At 38.7% G+C, this 24,806-nt stretch overlaps 1 protein-coding gene across 5 annotated transcripts in view; it reads right to left on the reverse strand.

Moving 5' to 3' along the window:
- LOC134213870 (apoptosis-resistant E3 ubiquitin protein ligase 1) overlaps positions 1-24,806 on the reverse strand; it is a 187,702-nt gene that overhangs the window by 9,679 nt on the left and 153,217 nt on the right. For 4 of the 5 annotated variants that reach the window (XM_062693299.1, XM_062693302.1, XM_062693303.1 and 1 more), the window contains exons 3-8: positions 11,001-12,207; positions 10,728-10,937; positions 10,508-10,658; positions 9,836-10,449; positions 9,580-9,774; positions 9,449-9,516 (exon numbers count right to left, since the gene is read on the reverse strand). In XM_062693299.1, coding sequence (XP_062549283.1) covers positions 9,449-9,516; positions 9,580-9,774; positions 9,836-10,449; positions 10,508-10,658; positions 10,728-10,937; positions 11,001-12,207 — 2,445 coding nt within the window. The remainder of the gene's footprint in view (positions 1-9,448; positions 9,517-9,579; positions 9,775-9,835; positions 10,450-10,507; positions 10,659-10,727; positions 10,938-11,000; positions 12,208-24,806) is intronic. The other variant, XM_062693300.1, reaches the window with a different exon arrangement.

Genomic DNA, 24,806 nt, shown 5'->3' on the forward strand with positions numbered 1-24,806 from the left:
CCATAGAACGATGATAAATGATTAGAATTCTCGGAGAAATTTGAAAGAATTTTCGGTAGAATTCTCAAAATACCTGATAAAATTTCCGAAAGAATCCTTGGGGCATTTTTGCGGAAAGTTTTTGAGAATTTTTAGGGTGGCATTTAAAAAAAAATCAGGAGTAACATTCCTAGAGAAAATCCTGAAGGATTTCATTAAGAGGGAGAGGGTATTTCTGAACGTATTGCTGGAGGAATTCTTGAGGCAAATTCCAAAGCAATTCTTGAAGGATATCCAGATAAATTCCTGGATTAGTTTGGAAGAAGTTTCGGAGTTATAAACGAAAGAATTGCTGGAGATTTTTTTTTTGGAAGAAGCCGATTAACAAAATCACAAATTAATAACTTGACCAATTATCCTGAGAATATATAAATCAAATATTCTTGATATTATATTCCTATTACAATAAGTTGAAGACGCGTTCGTCTTTGAAACGTATATCAACGATTCGTGGTGATTCATATCATTATTCATTAAATAAACTATTTAAAAAATAAATTAATTATTTTTATAATTATTTCATTTGCATAAATAACTTTGAAAGAGTTTGACGATGATTGGATAATAGGGTGTCCCAAAAAAAATCGATGTTCGAAAAGTCATTGTGCTCAACCCTGAAATGAAAGATATACCTGTCTGGATAATTTTTGTAGAACAAACCGAATTTCTAAAAAATCGTTTAGAGGTCGCGCCAGATCGATTTTTGAAAAATGAGCTTTTTTTAGGTAAAAAATCAAATATTGGGTCCTATCACAATTTTTTTTGAGGGTCACCCATTCGTTTTATATTTTTTTATTTTTCTGTGGATCTTTGCCCATATTCTCCATGAATTAGTTTTTGGTATTATGCGTTTTTACAGTCTGCAGAACTTTTTAAATATCGAAAAACACACATTTTTCTGACTAATTTTCGAAGTTATTTCATCCTCACAGAAAAAATATTTTTTTCTCGTTCAGAAAAACTTACATACTACAAAGAACTATTTATAAGGAGTATTTTCATAAAAAAAGATCCAAGAAATGTTGTTCGGGGGCTGAGATATTGCAGTTTTAGTAAATAGTCAAAAAGTGTACAAATTCGGTACTTTTTCTTTACATGTTATAATTTCATCAAGATTGCACCAATATTTTAATTTAATTTTAAAACAATTCAAAAGCAAATAAATGGGAATATTTTCTAGGTAACATAGCTTTTCTTTCCGATGGAGTTGGTTACCTGAATTACAGGATTTGGTCGGAGTATATGGATGGAGCCAGTTATAAAATGATATCACACCCAACAGTTAATATGTAGCAATATACAAGTAATCAGGTTTACCATGATCTCTTTATTAGTTTTGATTCAATCATAGGATGCTTTTCACGGTATACAAAAAACAAGGCAGGCTCAGCACGTATGTAAACATTCAGTTTGAACGTAAACATGTGTCGTCACTACTATCTTCGCACAAGCTGAACTGAGACGATGCTCTACGGTCTCAGCATGCTTGTACTCTAATATATGGCGTTAAAATATGCGTCACTCTTGATGTGTCACTTTTCTTACGAGCCTACCGTGTTGTCTGTATACCGTGATGCTTTTGATATGTCATGTGACAGTCAAACATTATTTTTCGTCGTATCAGTTCGACAGCTTTTCCATGAGTTCACTTGAGATATTGAAAAGTAAAAACGGAATAAACGTAAAGTAAAAACGGAAAAATGACACTTCAAGAGTGACGCATATTTTATCGCCACATGTTAGAGTACAAAAGTAAGCATGCTGAGACCGTAGAGCATCGTCTCAGTTCAGCTTGTGCGAAGATAGTAGTGACGACACATGTTTACATTCAAACTGAATGTTTACATACGTGCTGAGCCTGCCTTGTTTTTTGTATACCGTGAAAAGCATCCTATGATTGAATCAAAACTAATAAAGAGATCATAGTAAACCTGATTACTTGTATATTGCTACACTGCCAAAAATAACTATATAAGATATATGTGTCGCCGTTATAGATTTTTGCAATAGCTCCACCCTAATATAATTGATATAGAACCACACATAAATTAAATAATTGCTAATTCAAGACCACATATAAAGTTTATTTGGATATATATTTTATAAATAGTTCGCGTGGAAAATGGATATGTGTGCGCTGATATGCATCATAAGTTAAATCTATGGATTTTTGCCAATAAATATGTGTGGATTTTTAGTAGTGTACATATTAACTGTTGGGTGTGATATCATTTTATAACTGGCTCCATCCATATACTCCGACCAAATCCTGTAATTCAGGTAACCAACTCCATCGGAAAGAAAAGCTATGTTACCTAGAAAATATTCCCATTCATTTGCTTTTGAATTGTTTTAAAATTAAATTAAAATATTGGTGCAATCTTGATGAAATTATAACATGTAAAGAAAAAGTACCGAATTTGTACACTTTTTGACTATTTACTAAAACTGCAATATCTCAGCCCCCGAACAACATTTCTTGGATCTTTTTTTATGAAAATACTCCTTATAAATAGCTCTTTGTGATATGTAAGTTTTTCTGAACGAGAAAAAAATATTTTTTCTGTGAGGATGAAATAACTTCGAAAATTAGTCAGAAAAATGTGTGTTTTTCGATATTTAAAAAGTTCTGCAGACTGTAAAAACGCATAATACCAAAAACTAATTCATGGAGAATATGGGCAAAGATCCACAGAAAAATAAAAAAATATGAAACGAATGGGTGACCCTCAAAAAAATTGTGATAGGACCCAATATTTGATTTTTACCTAAAAGCTCATTTTTCAAAATCGATCTGGCGCGACCTCTAAACGATTTTTAGAAATTCGGTTTGCTCTACAAAAATTATCCAAACAGGTATATCTTTCATTTCAGGGTTGAGCACAATGACTTTTCGAACATCGATTTTTTGAGACACCCTATTGGATAATAATAATAAATAATCAAGCAATAGGCCATTTTAGGGAGCAAATTCGGTTAGAAGATCGAAATTGTATTATTAACTGATAGGACGCCTTTTGTTTTCACAGTTCCGCAACTGTCTCTCATTTGACAAATAGAAATAGAAATTAAAAATTTTAATATATTTCCATTAGCTGATCAAAATGCGAAAATATTTTTTTTCTTCGCTGCCCCTATCGAAGTTCGGCACGGCCTGAATTCATACCATGCTTCGATTTTTTATCAACAGCGAATTGCCTATATGTGTGGTACTTGAATGAAATTAACCCAGCATTTTTTATAACTTTTTATATATAATTTTCACATATTTTCAGAATAAAGCGCTATTGGCATCAGCCGAAATGTACCCGTTCTGAAGTTAGTTCTCTCTTCGCTTTCCTTCCTATTATCTCAGGTAAGAACAAAATGTATGTCTGTCACCATGCTCACAGCGCATTTACAACGCACAGTGGGCCACGTCGTGAAATTAGGAGGAAAAAATATTTTCCCCATAATGATAACTTTTTAGGATCAAAGTGTCTTCAGCAAAATAAAAGCTTATTATTTAAGCTTTATTTTGAAGTTTGTTGCAATAGGGTGGCCCCACTACATTTTGAGAAAAAAAATTACCTTCTATATTTCTTATTTTAGCATTGTACGATGTTCTAAAAAGTTGTTCCTTATTTAATTTTGAGGCGCTTGACTGAAGAAACCATTGTTGTACGTCGTTTGTATCATTTGTTATGATAATTTTAAATAATTATGTTAGGGTGATCCCAAAAAATCAATATTTTGATTGTAACTTTTTAGTTTTAATTTTTATCAAATTGACGTCTTCTACAAAGTTTTAGAGCATAAAAAAATGCACGTTTTGGTTACATAACCAAGTAAATTCATTGGTGGATTGCAGAGATATCACTATTTTTCTTGAAAAAATCCGTTGTTTTCAAATGCCTGTATTTTTGAATGGGGGAAAAAGGGGGATCCATTTTTCCCAGGCTTAGACACAGGAAGGACTAAGGATTGCTCTGCATATTTTGATATTGGGGAATTTGAGGGAATTTGAGGTTTTTCCATCATTTTAAAAATGGCTTTATGTACGAGGAAATCAAAATAATCATTTCTAGGAATTGATTTAGCACGAGCCGTTTCAAATTTGCATGGGAATTAGTATGGGCAAAGTGAACTTTTCATCATACTGATTATGGCGCTTTCCAATTAAGCGCTGGCGAAAGCAGAACATGCGCTTCGAAAAGTTCAATAAAGATCATCAAAGATTCGCAAGCTGGATTCAAATCGATTACTAATTATTGGAACGATTAATCAACAAGCGATTTTGGCCATGTGGCTTTTTTCGCCAGCGCTGTATGGGGAAGCGCCATAATCAGTAGGATGAAAAATCCACTTCCCCATACTAATTCCCATGCAATTTTGAAACAACTAGTGCTGAATCAGTTGTTATCCAATTTCGCTCAAATTCGCGGAGGACACTCAGAACATGGGACAGAATTAAGTGATCGGTGTGGAGAAAAATCGAATTCTTAAACCACCCTAATAAATATCTAGATAAAAGTTAAATAAAAAAAACTACGCTCGAAAAACCTAATTTTCCATACCACCCTAACGATTTTAAAGTAAAATCGATTGAACAAGTGATGTAAACAACCTACGATTACGGTCTGTTCAGTGAAGTTGTCACGTTGATAAGCGTTGATATTATTGAACATGTTATTCTACCAATCGGTATATTGAGTGAAGATGCGCTGGAAATATATAAGGAAGTTATGATTACTACATATAAACATTTTGTTTTTGACGAATTGGGCGGAATTTTCGGTTTTATAACACTTCTAGAACTGATTATTTTGATTTCCTCGTACATAAAGCCATTTTTAAAATGATGGAAAAACCTCAAATTCCCTCAAATTCCCCAATACCAAAATATGCAGAGCAATCCTTAGCCCTTCCTCTGTCTAAGCCTGGGAAAAATGGATCCCCCTTTTTCCCCCATTCAAAAATACAGGCATTTGAAAACAACGGATTTTTTCAAGAAAAACAGTGATATCTCTGCAATCCACCAATGAATTTACTTGGTTATGTAACCAAAACGTGCATTTTTTATGCTCTAAAACTTTGTAGAAGACGTCAATTCGATAAAAATTTAAAATAAAAAGTTACAATCAAAATATTGATTTTTTAGGATCACCCTAACATAATTATTTAAAATTATCATAACAAATGATACAAATGACGTACAAAAATGGTTTCTTCAGCAAAGTGCCTCAAAATTAAATAAAGAACAACTTTCTGGAACATCGTACAATGCTAAAATTAGAAATATAGAAGTTAAAAATTTTATCTCAAAATGTAGTGGGGCCACCCTATTGCAACAAACTTCAAAATAAAGCTTAAATAATAAGCTTTGACTTTGCTGAAGAAACTTTGATCCTAAAATATATCATTATGGTGAAAATAATTTTTTCCTCCTAATTTTACGGCGTGGCCCAATGTGCAACGGTATGTCCAAGATTTTTTTATGTATACAGGTTATCCGACTTGTCAATATCCCCAACTCAGCCATCTTGGATTTTTGTATGGAATTTATGCTCGTTTGTTTACGTTTTGCACTGAAAATGTATGTTTTCCCCCCGCGCTGGTTATTCCCATCTACTGACGAAGTTGGATAACCTGTACATAAAAAAATCTTGGGTATGTCTGCCCCTAGTATAAGACGTTTTCATAGTGACTAGTGCGTGCTGTACGCGCGTATTGCTAGGAAAAAATCTTCCATATTTTGACGTTTGCTGGCCTTATTGTTTACGTTTCGGACTTAGAGAAATGGAATAAATGTTCAACGAAGATGTGATTGATAAAAAGCATCATATATCGATATCGCGCAGATTTTGCTCGCTGCATAACGAAACGTGTATAGACATGTGGTTATCATTAAGACCTCTCGCACGCAACGTCATTGATTCGGAGCTAGTGTCTGGCATTCTAGTAGGAATTCTCAGAATTTCGGAATTCTATCTTTCCGGAAGCTCACATTATTTAGGAAAGATCCGGACTCAGATGAAGGTACTCAATAGTTAAGCACCAGCTATTTTGGCGTGATCGATACAGTGATAATTTGGTGTCACCCAGTAAACCACATATCGTATAACAAACAGCAAATAAAGTAGCATTTGCGTCCATAAAAAATCTTAATCGCACTGCATATCAAACTTTGTCAGATTATTGTCGAAAAATGTTGTATTAAATGTATCGTATACGATAATTTTTATCGTAGTGAAAATCAATCGTATTTGTGTGAATAAAAACTCGTAATGACTTATATTCCTCGCAATATCCTAGTGCGAATGAATGTCTATGTGAATCGTAATACAGTTGTGCAGTTGTGAAGATATGAATTGTGTAGTTTATGTAAGACAAAAATCCGATTCACTTTAAGATGTGTAGTGTGGTGCGGTGGTAGAGTATTCACCTGCAGATCCTAAGATCGCATGTTCAAGCATTGGTTTTTTATGCCAAATGTCTTAGAAATGCATGAAACGTCGATATCTGGTGTTGTCTGGCAACGAAAAAAAAAATTATTCCGAAAGTTCCAGAAAATTGTCAAGCCCCAAAAAGTCACTTTAAAAAAAATGTTTTGGGCTAGCACCGCATCTCGACGTTCCATGCATTTTTAAGGCATTTGGCACGATAAAAGAATTTCGATTCCGAAAAAAAATTAAAGTTCCAAAAATTTTTAAAGTCCCGAAAAGTCTATTTTATTCAATTTTTTTTTCGAGGTTATGTCAAATTTCGACGTTTCATGCATTTCTAAGGCATTTGGCATCAAGAATCGATTTCGAATTTTTCACTTTCACTAAAAAGCCCAAAATAGGGGAAGTGCACCGGTTTTGGCCAACTTAGTGCCTAATTTGGCCAACCCCAAAAAATACATATTTTTCCAAAATAATCGATCAGTTGAAAGCAGCGTTGAAGCGTGAGGGATATATCTCTTTCTTGTTGGAACTAATAAAACCCTTGCGAACTGCTTTATTTTTGGAGTTATTCGCAAAATTGGCCAAATTAGTAACATGGTCAAAACCGATACAGTTCCCCTAACTTTCTTAACAAATTATTCTGAATCAATTGATGATTTGATTCGGAAATTCGTCTAGCTACTCGATGAAATATTCTTCCCGAACTTTGGGAAATTCCTCCAGATATTCCATTTAGTATTATCTTTTCAATTTCCTTTGTGATTTCTTCCAGAAATTCTTATGGAACTTGCTCCAGATTTGCTTATGAACTTCCTTCAGGAGTTTCCTCGGAAATTCCTTCAGAATTTCTTAAGGTTGTTCCTTAGGGAGTTACTTCGGAAGTTCCTCAAAAAAATCTTTTGAAAATTCCTCCTCAAATTTCTTCGGTAATAGATCCAGATGTTGTTCATGAACTTGAATTGTTCATGAAAGAATTGTCTCAGAAATTCCACCATTTTTTTTCTTCGGTAGATCTTCCAGGTATTACTCTGGAAATTCCTCCAAAGGATTTTCTTAGGGAATGCCTCCACGAATTCCTCTGGAAATTACTCCAGGAGTTTAATTACCATTTTTCTTCAGATATTGCTAATGAACTTCTTTCAAAAATTGCCTCAGGAATTCCTCCAACAATTCTTTTGGAAATACCTTTAATTCTTCCGGAAGTTCCTCAAGACGTTACTTCAAGAATTCCTACCCTTTGAATTTCCCTATGAAATCCCCAATGAATTCTACTTTCAATTTTCGGAGGAACTCCTTACGAATTCACGCAGAAGCTGCCCTCCGATTTTCCGGAGGAACTCCTCTCCGAATTCCCAGAGGAATTCTCCTCCGAATTCTCAGAGCATTTTTCTCCAAACTCCCGGATAAATTTCCTTTCGAATTCTCTACTGAATTCCTCCCCGTTTTCCCGGAGGAAATGCGTTACGAATTTCCGGAAATGTTCCCTCTGAATCCGCGGATGAATGTCCCTACGAATTTCCTCATCAAATTCTAGTTAATAGAAGCACATCAATCCGATAGATTCTGCTGGTGGAACAGCTGGATGGCGCGTTTTCCCACAGCTGAAAAACCAACGTTTTCTCTACATATCACAGCTTTTTTTTAAATTTTTTAACGAAATAACTCGCTATTTTCGGAAGTCTCTTCTAAATAATGTAAACCACTTGATTGTACCTGTGACAGAAACGTATATCGACTTCAACAGTAAGGTCCTCTTCCGTGTTTCGTACATGACTCGACTTATACACGCCGACTCAAGTCAAGTCATGTACGAGACACGGAAGACGACCTTACTGTTGAAGTCGATATACGTATTTGTCGAAGGTACAATAAAGTAACAGTAAGGTAAAATCGATCAAGTGGAAGACGATTTGCGGACCCTCCACAGACTGCGTGGTTGGCGACTTGTAGCCATGGACCGAGTTGAATGGAGAAGATTTCTATGCACTGCACAGGCCACTCCGGCCTTAGTCTGATAATAAATGATTAAACAATCTCGTCTTATGACAAGTGAAGACATTCCACTAAAAGCTCAAAATAATTTTCTTGACAATTCATAATAAATTTCTCTAATCTAGCTTATCCATTATTTCGCATGCGATAATGGCGGCGTGGGTTTCTCTCATTTGACATTCAAGAGGTAGAAAACAATGTAACAGCCAAATAGACTATTTTTATCTTCAAAATATTCACAAAACCCGGGTTTGTGCTTTGGCGGTTAGTGAGTAAATGAAGAGATCGTGCTCGTGTTTTCGTGAAGTACGTATAACGATCGCGCGATCATCCGAATTTATTTTGTTCTGTCTTGTGCGGTCAGTAAATAAATTAATTAGTGAATTTTCGTATTGCGGGAAGTGAGTAGAACGACCGCACCTTCCTTTCAAGTAATTTGGTCTGCTTTGTGTGACCGATAAATTTATTAACCAGTGCTCGTTTGGTCACACTGTATGTTAAATTGCTGACCAAAGTGAATCGAGATAAAATATCCTTTGTAACTAACACAATATCTTAGCACAAGACAATCGTGGAGATGCAGAGGTATACTCGGTCTTTAGTCGCAACGAAAGTCGGACTAACAATCCTTTTCTTCCAATATGATCGTGAGGATCTGATCGGCGCCAGTTTTGACTGCAAATATTTGGGCTTCCGAAACATGTACATTGAGAATGGATAACTCCAAACCATATCCATTTGGTTCTCTGTACAATTTTCCAAGTTCTTTTCAAGTCAATCATGAAGTAGCAACTACGAATTTAACGGTCATAATGCTCATGCTCATAACAGCCAGAATCGACTATTTTTACACATTTCTGCTTCCTTTTGGGGTATTAAAAACTTATCGCGCTATTTTTTCTACAATTTCACCACGGCTATTTTTCCTGTAATTTTTCGTTGGAGATGATTCGCTCTGCCTTTGGTCATTCCCCGATTTTTATACTTACCATGTGTGAGCAGTTGGCAAATTTCCAAACGTTGGAGCTGCAGTAATCTGGAATCGAGGATTGAGTTCCTGTTGTGGGAGAATAATGTTTGAATGTTGACTCAAGGAAAATGGTATCCCACTGATAATCACCTGAAAACCTCCCGGAGGCAACTGTGAGCACCCGGTCGTGAACTGCAACAATCGTGCCATTTCCGTTTGCGAAAAGTTGCCTACTGCTGCCCAAAACCACCCAAGTACTCTACGGAACTCTGGCGATCCACCGTTCACTATGTGATTCGCTCGGAAATCAGCAATTGAGTATTCACCGGTTCCACATAACAATAGCTGCATGAGGATTAAATTAGAGATCATAACAACAACGTTGATTCAATTTACTACCAATTACCTCCAATTCATTTTCATCAAATATGCTCAACAAGTTATCTGGTATCACTCCATTCAAACCCTTCAGGAAGCTGTCAATCTCCTCGCGCACGTTGTTGCACAGTCGTTGCTGTGCCAAGGCATCCAGATATTGGTTTTTGGTCGCATTCGTGACCCTTGTTTTGGCCCCATTCGGAATGAGTTCAACGGTTTTCACCAACTGACCACTCGTGTCGTATATCTCCTCGACAAAGTATAGTTCGAGATTCTCACTGGTATCCAAATCCGTATCCAGGATGTACTTTATCTTGGACAAGTACAAATCGGGATCGTCTTGTTCGAAATATTTGTAGTGCACCCGCAGGCCAATCAACTGAGCAAGGAACGAACGGGAAAATCTCGCTCGAACTAGTTGCCGATATGTTCCCCCGAGAGCACTCTCATACAGACACTTGCCGACCACCTTTCCGGCAAACTCGAAATGTTTCAATTTGAGATGTGGTGGCCGATTAGGATTCGGGTGAACGAGCGCTTGTCTTTTGTCATGGAATGTACAGAACAGTCCACCGCGAGGATCAAACAGGGCACTGCAGATGAGCTCGAACCATTCTCGTCGAAGCCCACCCCAATCAATGCCTGAAAAAGAAGCAGATTTCGCATATTAAAAAATACGTTAAAATAACAAAAAACCCACCTTGTTCGCCCTGGAACGTAACTTCAAAGTTTCCACACCAGTCCGATACGGAGAAATTCTTCGTTGCTTTCATGCTGGATTCGAGGATTTTGTCCCGTTGCACCTTAACCGAAATTTTCTCGTGATAGTAATTGGAATGAAACTTACGGACCTGCAAAGAAAATCAGAAAATGAACTCCCATAAGAATGCCGTGTTCCGAGGGGTCCAGATTGAGCGTACGAGTCTCACTTCATGGTAGAAAAAATCTTGCTTGTCCTTGAAGGTCTCCGAGCCACCGATGTTCTTGAGCAGAAAGTGCGTAAAGGTGGCCGCGATCACGTTCCGCTCTTTGGAGGCCAGTTCAATTTTTGGCTGACAACCGTCGTCGATGATGAAAATTGCTCCATGATTGTTGTTCACCTGTAGGTTGGACGGCGGTAGGAAGTGGAACTGTAAAAAGGAATTATCGGTCAAACCAGCACGACATAGAAAACTAATGTGAAATGATTTTACCTTTGTCGAAGGACACAACCGGAAAGTAGCGATCCGTTTGGGAATGATTTTGAGGATCATCTCCTTGATGGTGACCTGCTTCGGTCCAACGTAGCAGAGCACCTTCCTTGGCTTGCTCCATCGTTGTTGACCAAAAATGCCAAACAGTTTAGCCTCGTAGCAAATGTTGTGCTTCCTAGAAGCAATATTTTTATGCACCAGCGTTGTGTCACTACTGCTAAGAACGATGATATCAAATTCTCCGTTCGGAATTGGGAGAGTTTCGTAGCTGATAATCGCCCGTAGACATACGGGCTCCGGGAATAACGCAGTGAGGCTGATTCTTGAGTTGACCTTATCGTAGGAAAGTGTGATTGCGTTGCAGTACTTATCGTTATGCTTACCATTAAGATCGAATATATCAATTTTGTAGCCTTTGATAGGATCGCATTCGGGCGTAAACTGGCATGTGTTGCCGTGCTCATCACGTGGCTCGATGTGCAGGAATGTTGGTGCCCCGGCGCAGCAGACTACGGTACTGGCCGGTCTGATCAGTCGTGATCGTCTCGCGTCCATTGGACCAGGAATGAAGGTTTTCAGGAACGGACTGCCGGCGATGTGACTCGATCCGATTAGTACCGAGATTTTGTACTGCCCGGCTGTTCGGACGGTGAACTTTACCTTGGCAATGTTGGCATTGTTTGGATCGGTCGGCGATCCAAGTTCGCTGATGGTGATGATCTTGCGGGTCCCTTCGGTTACTTCCACGAAGAACTGGTCTGTATCACAGATAGGGTAGGCTTGACCATTCCGTTGGTGGAATCGCACCGTAAAGCACATTGTCCCACCGACGATGGCTGGGTCTTGCCAGTCCCAGTGGACTTTGCAGTTGGCCGGTAGCAAATACTTCCCGGTTACGTACTGTAGCAAGGAATGTCGGGCTTCCGGTGCCAACGAGGGTTGCGTCATGGCCGCCAGGGTTACCAGGCCAGCAACCGACACGGAGACCACCAACATTCCACCCCATGTCCATGCGTCCTGATGTTGGCTGGATTTGACCACAGTTGACCAGAGATCGGCTTTCAGCGCCTCCAGATTGGATTTGGACGTCGGGAGTTTTTGCCGCGCCTGGGACCAGATTTGCCAATCTTTGCCCAATATTTGGCTGGCTCGTGAATCCTCGAGCCAGTAGACGTCCTCGAGCGATGTGACCTCGATGGCGACCAATCTGGAATGGGAAAAGCAAAAAATATGAAATGAAAATCAACGGTTTACGTCCAAGTATTGTAGATCTATTTGTAAGGAGGATTTGGATCGGTGTAGCCGAGACGAACGACAATATAAGAACCCCCAACTAGCTGCAGCATTGTTATTATATACTACCAACGCTGGTCTGATATGCTGCTGTGTTTATCGCATTACAAATATTCAAGTCGCGACACATCCTTTCTATGAGGTTGTCCAAGGTCGTATCTATGTCAGGAACAAGAAGCATGGCATTTCGCAAATTTTTAAGCTGGGACGTGACCATGCCAATATAACGCGTTCCACCGATTAAACCTCACCGAAAGCCATTTGACCGAATGCCACTAGGCCGAACACACTGTAACCGTTTGAAGCTTCAGCTCGAGGTTATTATTATAACCAGTGACTTAAGCGCCACTTCCAGAAGACCACCGGTCGAGTTGTTTTGCCCGACTACTTCTCGACTTCTCTCTTCAGGGGTCGAGTGAACGGTCGCTGGCTGAAACCAAAAATTACGCTTTGCGCCAAGTGTTTTTTACCAACTTGGCCACCTCCCAAATGATTTTACTCCCACTTGGAACTCTCAAACTCTTCCAACCCGCTAACAAATCCCGGCAGAAATTATGCGAAGCGAATGATCGACGTAGACAACGGAACGGAAAAGCAAACGGAATGATCTCTCAGTGACTACTCTAAATAAAAAACTTAAACGGAACTACTCTATCTTCTTTCTCGACCATTCATTGGGATTTATTTGCTTCGGGGTGAACACATATTTGGAGTTGGTACGGAAATGGAAACGTTTCTAGATCATGACCATGTCTATAAACTAGTCACAGGTTTTCTTCTTCGTAGACTTGCTGGGACTCGCCGGTGGTGTCGAACCTGTTCGTGGCGATGGCGGCAAAGCTGTCTCTTACGATAGCGGCGACAGAGGAATCGCCGCCTAGCTGCAGGATGGCGTGCAGCTGATGAGCCCGTGCAAATATGACCGAACTAGAGTCGCGCTTGATCTTCCCCTCCGGACAAGGGCCAACGTACCTCCAAAAGGCTTCGATTTTTACGGCTATGACCGCCCGTGATGAAATGAACCCTCGCCTTCGGTTCCAATCCGGCACTGTGGTATGAATTGACGACGTATTCCACGCGCCGAGAGCTTGAAACCTTTTGGACCACCGCCGCTTAATTGGCGATCGACGGTTCACTTTTCGCTTCACTTTTTCACGCTTCACTTCACAAACTGCTCCACACTCCGTTTCGCTACCCCGAAAGGCGGGACATGACGAGCGCACGGACTCCACAAAAACTCATTCAAACTTCACGCGACCGAAATTGACGCAAAAACCCTTTTCGTCGACTCCGGTCGACTCCGAAAATTCCAGCTCATACCAAAAAAAGGGCCACGCGCTGGAAGTTAAATGCGAAACATAAATTAACATTTAAACAGCCGAACAGGAATTGTGGCCGAATAGGACATTTGGTCGAACAGGTCATTTGAAAAGTGAGAAATGAGATGTGAAAAGTGAGACGTCTCACTTCTCACTACTTATTTCCCACTTCTTACTGTGAAAATTTAGTAAGTCGAAGTGAGAAGTTGAACGTCTCACTACTCACTTCCCACTACTTTTAACTTCTTATTTCTGACTTTTCACAGTGATAAGTGAGATGTGAGGAGTCAAATGACACATTCGACTGAATGACCTATTCTGCTGAATGACCTGTTCGGCCAAATGTCCTATTCGGCCAGATGACCTATTCGGTCAGATGATCTATTCGGCCAGATGACTTATTCGGCCAAATGGGGATCGCGTCAAGGACTGATTTTTCCTCCCGTGTCATTTTTTTAAGTTTTCAAGGTTTGCGTTATTAAAAAGCTTTTTTTGCCACGGGATTCTTTTGATAAAAATCAATGGCATCGCGAGTGGTTTTTCAAATTGTGCTTCTCTGTTGTTTTTCGGCTGGTTCGGTTACAAACAGAACATCCTTCCCCGGGCAAGATGGGACAATTTCTGCGCAGCCACATCTTCGTTAATTTAGGACCCGATTTCGATACGCCGGAAAAAACGAAGAAACACATCAATCCTGTGGTGCATCCTCGCTGTTGCTTATCTCGTAGATGAATAGAAAAAGAGTGGAGTCTTGGACTCTTCCTGAATAATTGTGTACGTGGCAATTGTTTTGGAAATAGACGTATGGAAGTGAAAGCTACCAATAACGGCTTAAATAAATAAGAAGAAGGAGATGATGAAGAAAAAGAAGAATAAGAAGAATGGAAAGCTCTACCAATAATGAACTGTTATTCAATCATAGGCAGTTGAAGTTCTTCATTTAGAGAGTTCTCAACTTTGAGCAGAGGTGGTCACAGACGATCGAAGTAGTCAGCGCCTGTGAATGTCAGCAAATCAATTTTGTTGCCATACATTTTCCTTAGCTACCATCCTTTGATGAAAGTAGGTATTGTATTTTATATTGTGCAAATGTTTTAAATGTGTTTTAAGAAAAAAAATAAGATTCGAAGTCTATAGTTTTGATGGCAAGATGGTGTTACGGCGTGGTGGTATCCTGCAGTCTGAGTATATTTTTCACTAATTTAAATTAAATTGCTGTATTACCTAGTGTAGTGGCCTCAAGTCGTTTTTTTTTTGCACTGCCTGGCCGACAGTACTAGTATTTAAGTATTTAAGTCTTCCTCATCTTCACTTCTTTCTTTTAGTATTTCGGTCTTTTAATCTTTCAGTCTCTCAGTCTCGGTGGTAGGTCATTTGGCATGAAGTCGTTTGGCATAACGCCGTTTGGCGTAAAGGTCGTTTAGCATAATGTCGTTTGTCATAACGGCCGTTTGGCATAATAATTGAGAAATTACCAATTTTGGAACTAAAGTAAAATATTTTCAATTCTTTATAATTATTGTCGTTTTTACGTCAAAGGAGAGGTGTTGTGTAGGCTCCACCACACTACCCCGAATGACAGTACCCCGAATTTCATTACCCCGAAGGCCATTACTCCGAAAGTATTTCGAATCAGATATCGATGAATCGCGAAATGAAAAAAATGCAGAGTATAAAAAAATATGCCACTTGGAGTTTTTTAGAGAAACGCAATAAAGATTCTGCTTAAGTGTATTTAACTTGGATTGTCATTCTACGACATTTTTGTCTGGGAAAGTGCTATGGTACGAGAGAAGAGATACTAATTTTCTAATTTATAATTTATTTGAACTCCGCCTTCAATTTAAAGATTGCACAGACTGATTGTTTGACTTAATTCTATTTTTAAAAACTAATTTACTGACATTGAAGTCGAAAAAACAACATATTTCATTAAATAGTCTGCAGCATAAATCTAATGGATTATTTTGGCCATAATGGGTGCGGTGGCCAAGGATCCATAACAGTTGGCGATTTCTGAGTTGACGAGACGGTGCATGAAATCGAACATTCTCCAAGATGTAACTACAGTCGATGTTGCACGTTATGACGTCGAAGATAAACATCCTTTTAGGCATCATTCGACGGTCTTCTAATGGTTGCAAGTCAATCAAATACAGCGATTTGAGAGCATTGACATCATCGAACTGCGCTGTGTTACGCCGTAAGAATCACAGCATAGCGTTTGTCTTAGCGATGGTAACTGAGGCATGTTCAGTGAAACGAAGCTTACTGTCAAGATCGATTCCAAGGTCTTTGATCGATGTAACTCTCTGAAGCGCTGTGTGACTCAGACAATAGCCGTAGGTTACAGAAGATCGGCAGAATGTTATGGCTCTGCATTTCGTCGCACCCTTTCCTTCCCATGGTGGCTTTCAACTTTCATCGATATTTTTCAACAACAAGCAATATCTAGCACAGGTTTATAGTTTTATAAGACTGCTAATATAATCAATTTTGTGTTTTAAAATAATTTTAATAAACGCGTTTGCCCAGTGTAAGCCTAACTGGAAAGATAATGCCTTCTTAAAATCAACGCGCCTGTCCGGTATAAGGCAGATAGAAGAAAATTGACTGCCCGGTATAAAACAAGATAAAAATACAAAAAGAGGAGATGACGCCCTCATTGTGCTTCTAGCTGCTTGTCGTCTGTCGTTCTTCTTGTCGCAGCAAGGTATACCGCCAGCTTTCCATACACTGTTGATGCTAATTCCCCACGAAGGATCTTTTAATTTATTCTGTCCAACTCTACATCTAAAGTATGCAGTAGGGTGGCTCAAAAAATCGATGTTGCTCTACAGCGCTCATCTAATTCTTTATCATGTTCTGAATGACCTCTGAAAATTTTTAAATTTTTTTTTGCGAATCTTTAGTCATGATCGTTAAACTTCTTCAAGGGCATCACTGAAATGTGCAGTGCAACATAGTAGCCTGAATTTGTGTGTGCTATCTTTTGCGCCACGAGCAGCAATGTTGCCTGTTGAGGAGTTATGCAATTAGCGCCAAAAAATCGACGGTATAGATTAAATTCGATTACTAATTATTGCAACGATCAATTAAGATGCGATTTTCGCTGAGTGAAAGCTCTTAAGTATTTCTTTTAAATATGTAGGTTCTCTTTTAACCTGCGCTTAATGGGGAAGTGTCATTAAGAGTATATAAAAAAAATAAATTTCCCCATACTAATTTGCATGCAAACTTGAAACGGCTTGTGCTAAATCAGTTTTAATCGTCGTGGAATTAAGTTACCACCAACTATCTGCATTTTGCATGAAAAATGCTGTAAAATCTGCCTCCAAATACGTCGGATTCATCGTTATATACTCTAATTGAAGAACGGAACGCGCCATCGAGTACTTGCTCGTTGAAAAAGACGCAAACAGGAGGTGATGAAGGATTGTTATTGATTTTTTCGTAAAACAACTTTTATTGAGTAACAATTGTTTTCATTGAAATGAAGAATAAACTTGAAATACTGACTAATTCGAGGTACTGGCTCATTCGGGGTAGTGATTCATTCGGGGTAATGGCGTTCGGGGTTGTGGCCTTTGGGGTAATGGCATTAAGGGTTATGGAATTATGGGTAGTGCCGTAGAGTCGTTGTGTATTATGGCTCCACCCCACTACCCCGAATTCCAGTACATCGATTGGCATTACCACACACACACACACACACCCTTACACACTCGCTTTCTCTGCATCACTAATTATTACCCACTCACCCACTCTTACTCACTTATCCATTTTCACTCATTTATTTACTCTCAACCACTCACTATCTCTCTTACTCGCTCACTCTTACTCACTCACTCTTACTCGTTCACTCACTCACTCACTCTTACATACTCACTTACTCACTCACTCGCTCTTAGTCACTCACTCGCACTTACTCACTGTTCCTCACTTGCTCATTCATACCACTCGCTCACTATTACTTGCTCATGTTATCATTCACTTACTCTTACTCACTCAATTTTACTCATGCACGCAATCTTACTTACTCACTCACTCTTGCTTACTCACTCACTCTTACTCACTCACTCACTTTTACTCACCCACTCACTCACTCTCTTTTACTCAATTATTCATTCTCTATTACTCATTCAGTCATTTTTACTAACTCTCACTAACTCATTAACTCTTACTCGCTTACTCTCACTCGCTCACTCTTAGTCACCCACTCAATCACTCATCGATTCCAAGACCATGCTTCATCCATAATTTGTTGCTTTTACTACAGCGACCAAGAAACAACTTCAATATTGTTGTCCTGGTAGTCATGCTGACGTTGACCGCAAATGCCTTTGGCTCTCTGCATTGTGCATGAGAAAGTGCTGCAAACGGGATTTTACGGAGTAAGAATACTTAGCCCTGTACTGCATTGAAACAGTACAAGGCGAAGGGCAAACTGTTGTTCATTCATATGAATTCTGGATGGACTTTTTTTTTACGTTTTTAGTAATAAACTTTTATTGAGTTATTTTTTTTCCATTGATGTGATGTAGGAACTTGAAATAATGACTAATTCGGGGTACTGGCTCATTTGGGGTAGTGTCCCATTAGGAGTAGGCATTAGGGACGATATGATTCCATCTTTCAATTCGGGTATTTGCCCGATTTAAGGCACAGAAATCAAAACGACTTGGCGAGCGTGGGGCGTATTCGAGGATGGATGGATGCGGCCTCGAACCGTGTATTGTGGCGTATAATTGTTGATTCAGTGTTATCTGTTTTGATGTAGACTAAATAAATGAAATGAAAGGCCCGGAAAGGTATGATTCCTTCTTTCAATGGATGCATTTGTCTGACAGAAAGCAAAAGAAGATGTGGTTGTTTTCATCAATTCAGGCATTTCTCTGGTTTATGGCAAAGGGGATATATGATCGCTTCTTTCAAGGAATGCATTTTCTTGGCAGATGGCAAGAGAGAATATGACTCCTTCTTTCAATGCAGACATCTGCTTTGTTTAAGGCAAGGGGAGATATGATCTCCTCTTGAGGGATAAATATGCCAGGTAGAAGGCAAGCAAGGATATGATTCCTTCCAATTTCGACATTATCTTAGTATAAGGAAAGGGAAGATATGATCCCTTCTTTCGAAGAGTACATTTGCCCAACTGATGGTAGGGTAGATATGATGACGATGTGGAATAATATCGACAAAGAACATTAATGTCTTAATGTATGAGCGAATGAGATTCCTTTCCAAAAAATATTTTCAAGAATGCATGAGCGAATAAGATTTCTTTGACTGATGAAATCGGGGCCTCCAGTAGCCTTGCGAGCAAAGGCGTAGGATTGCCGGAGATGGCAAGCTCGATTCTCGGTGTCAGAAACTTTTTCGACATCCTGAGCATAGTGTATCTGTTGTACTTGCCACACAAGATACATATCCATGCAATGGTGGGCATTAATAACTGAGGAAATGCTTATAGAAAACTAAGTTGAAAAGCAGTTCCAGTTGGAATGAAGAGCCTTTGAAGAAAAAAAAACTAAAAAAGAAGTCATGCACAATTGGCAGGTTTTCTTTACATGGAAAATAAGACTAGCTACAAATGTCAAGTTAAATCAAAAAAGATTTATTTTGCTAGTAAGTGTGTCAACATTTGAAATATTTCTGTTTTTACAGGAACCTTCTTTATTGTTCTTTTGCCGCGTCGTATATTCATGCGTCTAATATTTCATAGTAGAATCAACGAAGCTGAATGGCTGAATGCAATTCATCAATCACAAAGCTTTAATAGCAAATTATGCCAAGTAACCATTATGCCAAACGGCTATTATGCTAAACGACCATTATGCCAAACGACTTTATGCCAATCGACTTTATGCCAAACGGGGTACAATCTCAGTCTTTCAGTCTTTTAGTCTTTCGGTATTTCAGTTTTCAGTCTTGCAGTCCTTATGTCCTTCGGAATCTCAGTCTCTCAGTCTTTTAAACTTCCAGTTTCTCAGTCCTTTAGTCTTTCAGTCGTTCAGTCCTTCAGTCTTTCAGTCTTTCAGCCTTTCTGTCTTTTTGTCTTTCAGTCCTTCAATCTTTAAGTTTTCCAGTCTTCCAATCTATCAGTTTTTTAGTACTTCAGCCATTCTGTTCGGGAGTTGCCTCACCCATTCCTACGTATGTCACTGATAACGTGTAGAAATTCTCCCATCACCTTTCTAGCATCTCTTAGAGAATAAAGAGTAAGACAATTCGGCTTTTTACGGTTAATGACGTCACTAGGACGAACATCTAAGGATTGACAATTATTTGGGAAATCAGTAAGCTCTGGCGGAAAGATGGAGGAAAGTTGAGTAGAACTATAACAAATTTTAATGTGTTCAATGTTATATGTTCATGATCCTGTAAATATATGGCGTTTTAAGCAATGATTTATCTATAATTACGTGTTTAAATAAATGTGTAACTATCGGACAATGTGTGATAAATTGTGCATGTAACCAAGTAACGAGAAGCCTGGAATTGCGTGATCCCTGGAATTATTCACGATTACGGCAGTGCTATCAATCTACCCCTATCTATGTTGGGAAGGGTCCGGTAACCCAACACATTCAGTCTTTCAGTTTTACAGTTTTTCAGTCTGTCCTTTTTTATTCTTTTAGAAAACTCTTTCAGTGTTCCAGTTTTTCAGTCTTTCAGACTTTCAACCTTTCAGCCTGCAGTCTTGCAGTATTTCAATCTTCTAGTTTCTCCCAGTCTTCAAGTTTTTGTGTTCTTTAGAAAAATACCCAGATTAATCCACCTAGCGGTGATGATGCCTTTCTCGTGCGGTAAAAAATAGTATTTTGGGCATTACTTCTGAGCTCATCGTCCGATCGGGCCAATTTTTAATAGGAAATAGACAAGACAAGACAAGGAAAGAGACAAGATTCTGCGTCGAATACAACATGTTGCGAGGAAATCGGTTTAGGGTGTGTGCATTAAAAGTGAGCTAGATTTTTTACGTGCTTTTTTACGAGAAAAATTATTTTGGCCATAACTACCAAGCCCATTGTCCGATCCGTCCAATTTTCAATAGGATTTGGGCAGGATACTGCGTCGAATGCAGCCTGTTGCGAGTAAATTGGTTAAGGGTAAGTGCAAAAAAAGTTAGCTAAACTTGTTGCTCTTTTGGTGCGCACACACACACATACACACACATATATCAACTCAATTCGTCGAGCTGAATTGGTTGGTATATAACACTATGGGTCTCCGGGCCTCCTATAAAAAGTTCATTTTTGGAGCGAACATATAGCCTTTACGTATACTTAGTATACGAGAAAGGCAAAAAATTAATCTTCCTATCTTTCAGTTTTGAAGTCTTTCAGGCTTAAACATCATTCAATATTCCAATCCTTTAGTCTATTAATTTATCAGAGTTTCAGTCTTTCAGTCTTTCATTCTTTCAGTATTCCAATATATTTATCAGCCTTTCAGTCCCTCAGTTTTCAGTCTTTCAGTTTGTTAATCATTCAGACTTTCAATCTTTTGATATTTCAGCTTTCCAGTCTATCAGTCTTTAAATCTTTCAGTCTTCCAGTATTTCAGCATCAAAGTGTTTCAATCTTGAAGATTTTCAGTCATTCTGTTTTTCAGTCGTTCAATGAACAAGTTAAAAAATAACAACTGTATTGAGATGAAATAGGAGTTGCAGAATATCATTAGTCGTTTGGCATAATGGTTACTTGGCATAATTTGCTTTTAATGTCCTTGCTACACATTCAACGATTGAAAACTTTCTGTTTTTGCTTCAACACACTTTTACTTTTATGTAAACGGTAATAAATTTTGCTCATTCTTTTTGGACAATGCATTTCAATTGCAATAATGGAATCCATGATTGATCAATAGTTGAAAAACTAAAAGAAAACATTCTCTTAACTCACACTAAAGAAAGTAATGATAAATAAACGACATGTAAATAAGCAAAATATGTCTGGTTGTTTATTTTTATATAACCTCATATTGAGTTGCAGAATGTCATTAGTTTTCCTAATGTCACAGACAAACAGACGTAACATTGATGAAATTTCCATCGCCCATGCTTTGAACGGTCGTTTTAAACTAAACTGATTACTCGTTTCACGTTTCTGTTGACATTGTCGTCTTCTTCTTCTTCTTATTGGCATTGCATCCCCACACTGGGACAGAGCCGCCTCGCAGCTTAGTGTTCATTAAGCACTTCCACAGTTATTAACTGCGAGATTTCTAAGCCAGGTTACCATTTTTGCAATCGTATATTATTAGGCTAGCACGATGATACTCTTATGTCCAGGGAAGTCAAGACAATTTCCAATCCGAAAATTGCCTAGACCGGCACCGGGAATCGAACCCAGCCACCCTCAGCATGGTCTTGTTTTGTAGCCACGCGTCTTACCGCACGGCTAAGGAGGGCCCCATTGCCGTACTAAATATAATAATATTTCGTGCAGCAATGCACGCGAGATGGTGATAAAGTAACTGGGCGATGATTATTTCAGGAAATTGTTCTAACTGTTACGTCTGTTTTTCTGTGCTAATACTATCAATGTGGTTTAAGGTCAGTCCTCACGGAATCCAAGCTTCAAAGTGCTCGCGTTTTCGGGCGCACATTACTCGATGCAGAAGCAATGCACAACTGTCATTTTTATCATTTCACGCATGCTGCGACGCAGCAAAGCTAAATCAACAAAAATGACAGTTGTGCGCCGCCTCCGTATCGAGTGGTGTGCCCCCGAAAACGCGAGCACTTTGAAACTTGGATTCCATGAGGAGTGTCCTTAACAGCCGTAAATATCTCCTTTCTTAAATTTCAATCCCGCTTCTTTTCTACTTTCGTTGCGTTAAAAAATGATTGATTGTTTATCCTCGCGAAGGATGAACAAATTAATAAGATAAAGAAATGCTAACACAGTTGTATAGAAGTTGCATAGGTCACACCACTTTCCATGGTGAATTCCGATCTATGTTACTGATAACTCTTCCCAACTAACTTCCTTCCCGTGGTAATTGTGGAGATGCAGAGGCATTCTAGTACCGCCATCGGGGCGACAATGGGTCCGGAGGGTGAAAATGGGTCATCGCTCTCACCAGCAGCCTGGAAGTCGTAGAGCAAAATCGTTCAAATAGGTCTCTTATATTTTGCTCTTCTTGCCCTCAGATGTATTCAATCTATTCTACAAGCATTCTAAGTAGTTAAAACAGTGACCCATTCTCATCCCCATTTGACCCATTGTCACCCCCGACGACGATATTCTAGAAGAAATAATGACCACACACTAACTTTCCCTCCCTTTCCTAATTGACTGTAAAGACTTTGCCGGCACCATTACTGGTCGACCTTTGCGAGCTGCTGAAACGTGCACTTCGAGAATAGATGGTATATACATCTCAACCACTTTTCACTTGGAGCGAAGTGTAATTTGCACCAGTTCTGATCAATCATGGAGTTGCATCTATTATTGATATGAATCAAGATGAATACACTACTAGGTGCTCCAACCTGCCAAGTTTATGGAAGAGAAGTGCAAAACGACAACAAACCGGCTGGCTATCCCATACTAAAATGCAAGATGGATGAATCGTGAATTTGGCAGATTGGAACACCTATTGGTGTATTCATCTTGATATGAATACTGTACAGCTAATAGGCAGTTGAAGTTCTTCATTTAGAAGTCTGTGGTTCTGATAGAAAATAAAACACGAAATTCCCTGTCTCGCGATTCAAGTAAAAGTGCAATTGAGGTTGAAGTGCGATTCAAGTAAAAGTGCAACTAATTGTCGGCAGTAAATATATTTTTTCCTGTGAGATGTAGCCACCAGTTCAGAACCTACCGCAGCGCAGTTATTCATATTTACAATTTATTCTGCATGAATATTGTATATAACTGCACGGGAATGGTTTCAGACCATGTTTCGGGCTCATTTGAGAGCTCTGAAAGTAGAACGAAGTAACATTCGTAGTAACCATTGTCAGTGACTGTTTTTCCACCATCCACTCCTGACTTGTATAAATTTCCCTGAAAGCCCCAGACACAATGAGAATCAAAATGCGAATGCAGTTGAAGTTTAGAATTTACTTTGTTACCGCGTGATGGCTGCCATAATTGAAAAAATATGGCAAAATCTGTATAAACGGCAAGGTGAAATTAATTATATAAAATGTACACAAGTTTATTATGTATTGTACTTATAAGATTGATTATTGCTAGAGATAAAAATTTAAGAGTTACATTTCATTGATATTTGTAATGTACTTTTGTTTTAAAATTCATAAAGGTAAAACGCTTGTTAGCTGTCATTTTCGAAGGAACAATGCACCACGCGTTGGCTTTATTCTCTTTGGTATAAGCTATAAGGATAAAGCATGGACAGGTCAACCAACGTTCTCCGTCTCGAATCGCTTTTGGAAAAACTCACGAGGACGGCGAACATAAAGCGATATTTTTCACATGATTTTTTATCAGAAAATTATACCGCAGCCTTGTAATCAATATAATGGCCGTTGCTTAATCATATTGCAAGAGTCCTGCGAAAAGATTTTTTTTTTTTTGAAATTTTATAGGGGAAATGTTTCGATCTCCATCTCACTGTACATATATCCATCTCATCGCTAAACAAAGAAATACGGCACCAAATTCGTCGCTTCTTTTTGTCAATATGCGTGCTCACTGCTGAAAAAAATCACAAAAATAATAAACAAACCAAATTCCTTTCCATTGCTTTGTTTTTGATAGGATGGAAATAGGAGCTATGAGATGAAGTGGCGAACCGTTTCCCTACATATTAGGTAATTTTAGTAGCACTTTTTTGCGCTCTCACTCACAGACATCACCTCAATTAATTGAATTGAGGCGATTTCTGTGCACATAGCACATTGGGTCACACACTTATTTGTCGTCATCATTGTGTCCGTTCCTTCCTTTACAAAGTTAGCATGTTTACTATAGATAGTAGAATCTATAGATGAGCGAAAGCATGGCTGAGTCGATTTTTTTGCCCGTGCACACGCGCGTATGACGTCACAGCCCTTAACGTTTCCATTGCAATCGTGACGTCATGCTCGTTTGGAGACACGTTTGACAGTTCGTTTGGAGACAGAGGATTTATCTTCGCTCATCTATATATTCCACTATCTATAATGTTTACCAGCAACCACAATTCAATGCATCTAGCTCTAAAAACTGCAGCTGCC

This window comes from Armigeres subalbatus, chromosome 2, assembly GCF_024139115.2.
Source record: "Armigeres subalbatus isolate Guangzhou_Male chromosome 2, GZ_Asu_2, whole genome shotgun sequence".
NCBI lineage: Eukaryota > Metazoa > Arthropoda > Insecta > Diptera > Culicidae > Armigeres > Armigeres subalbatus.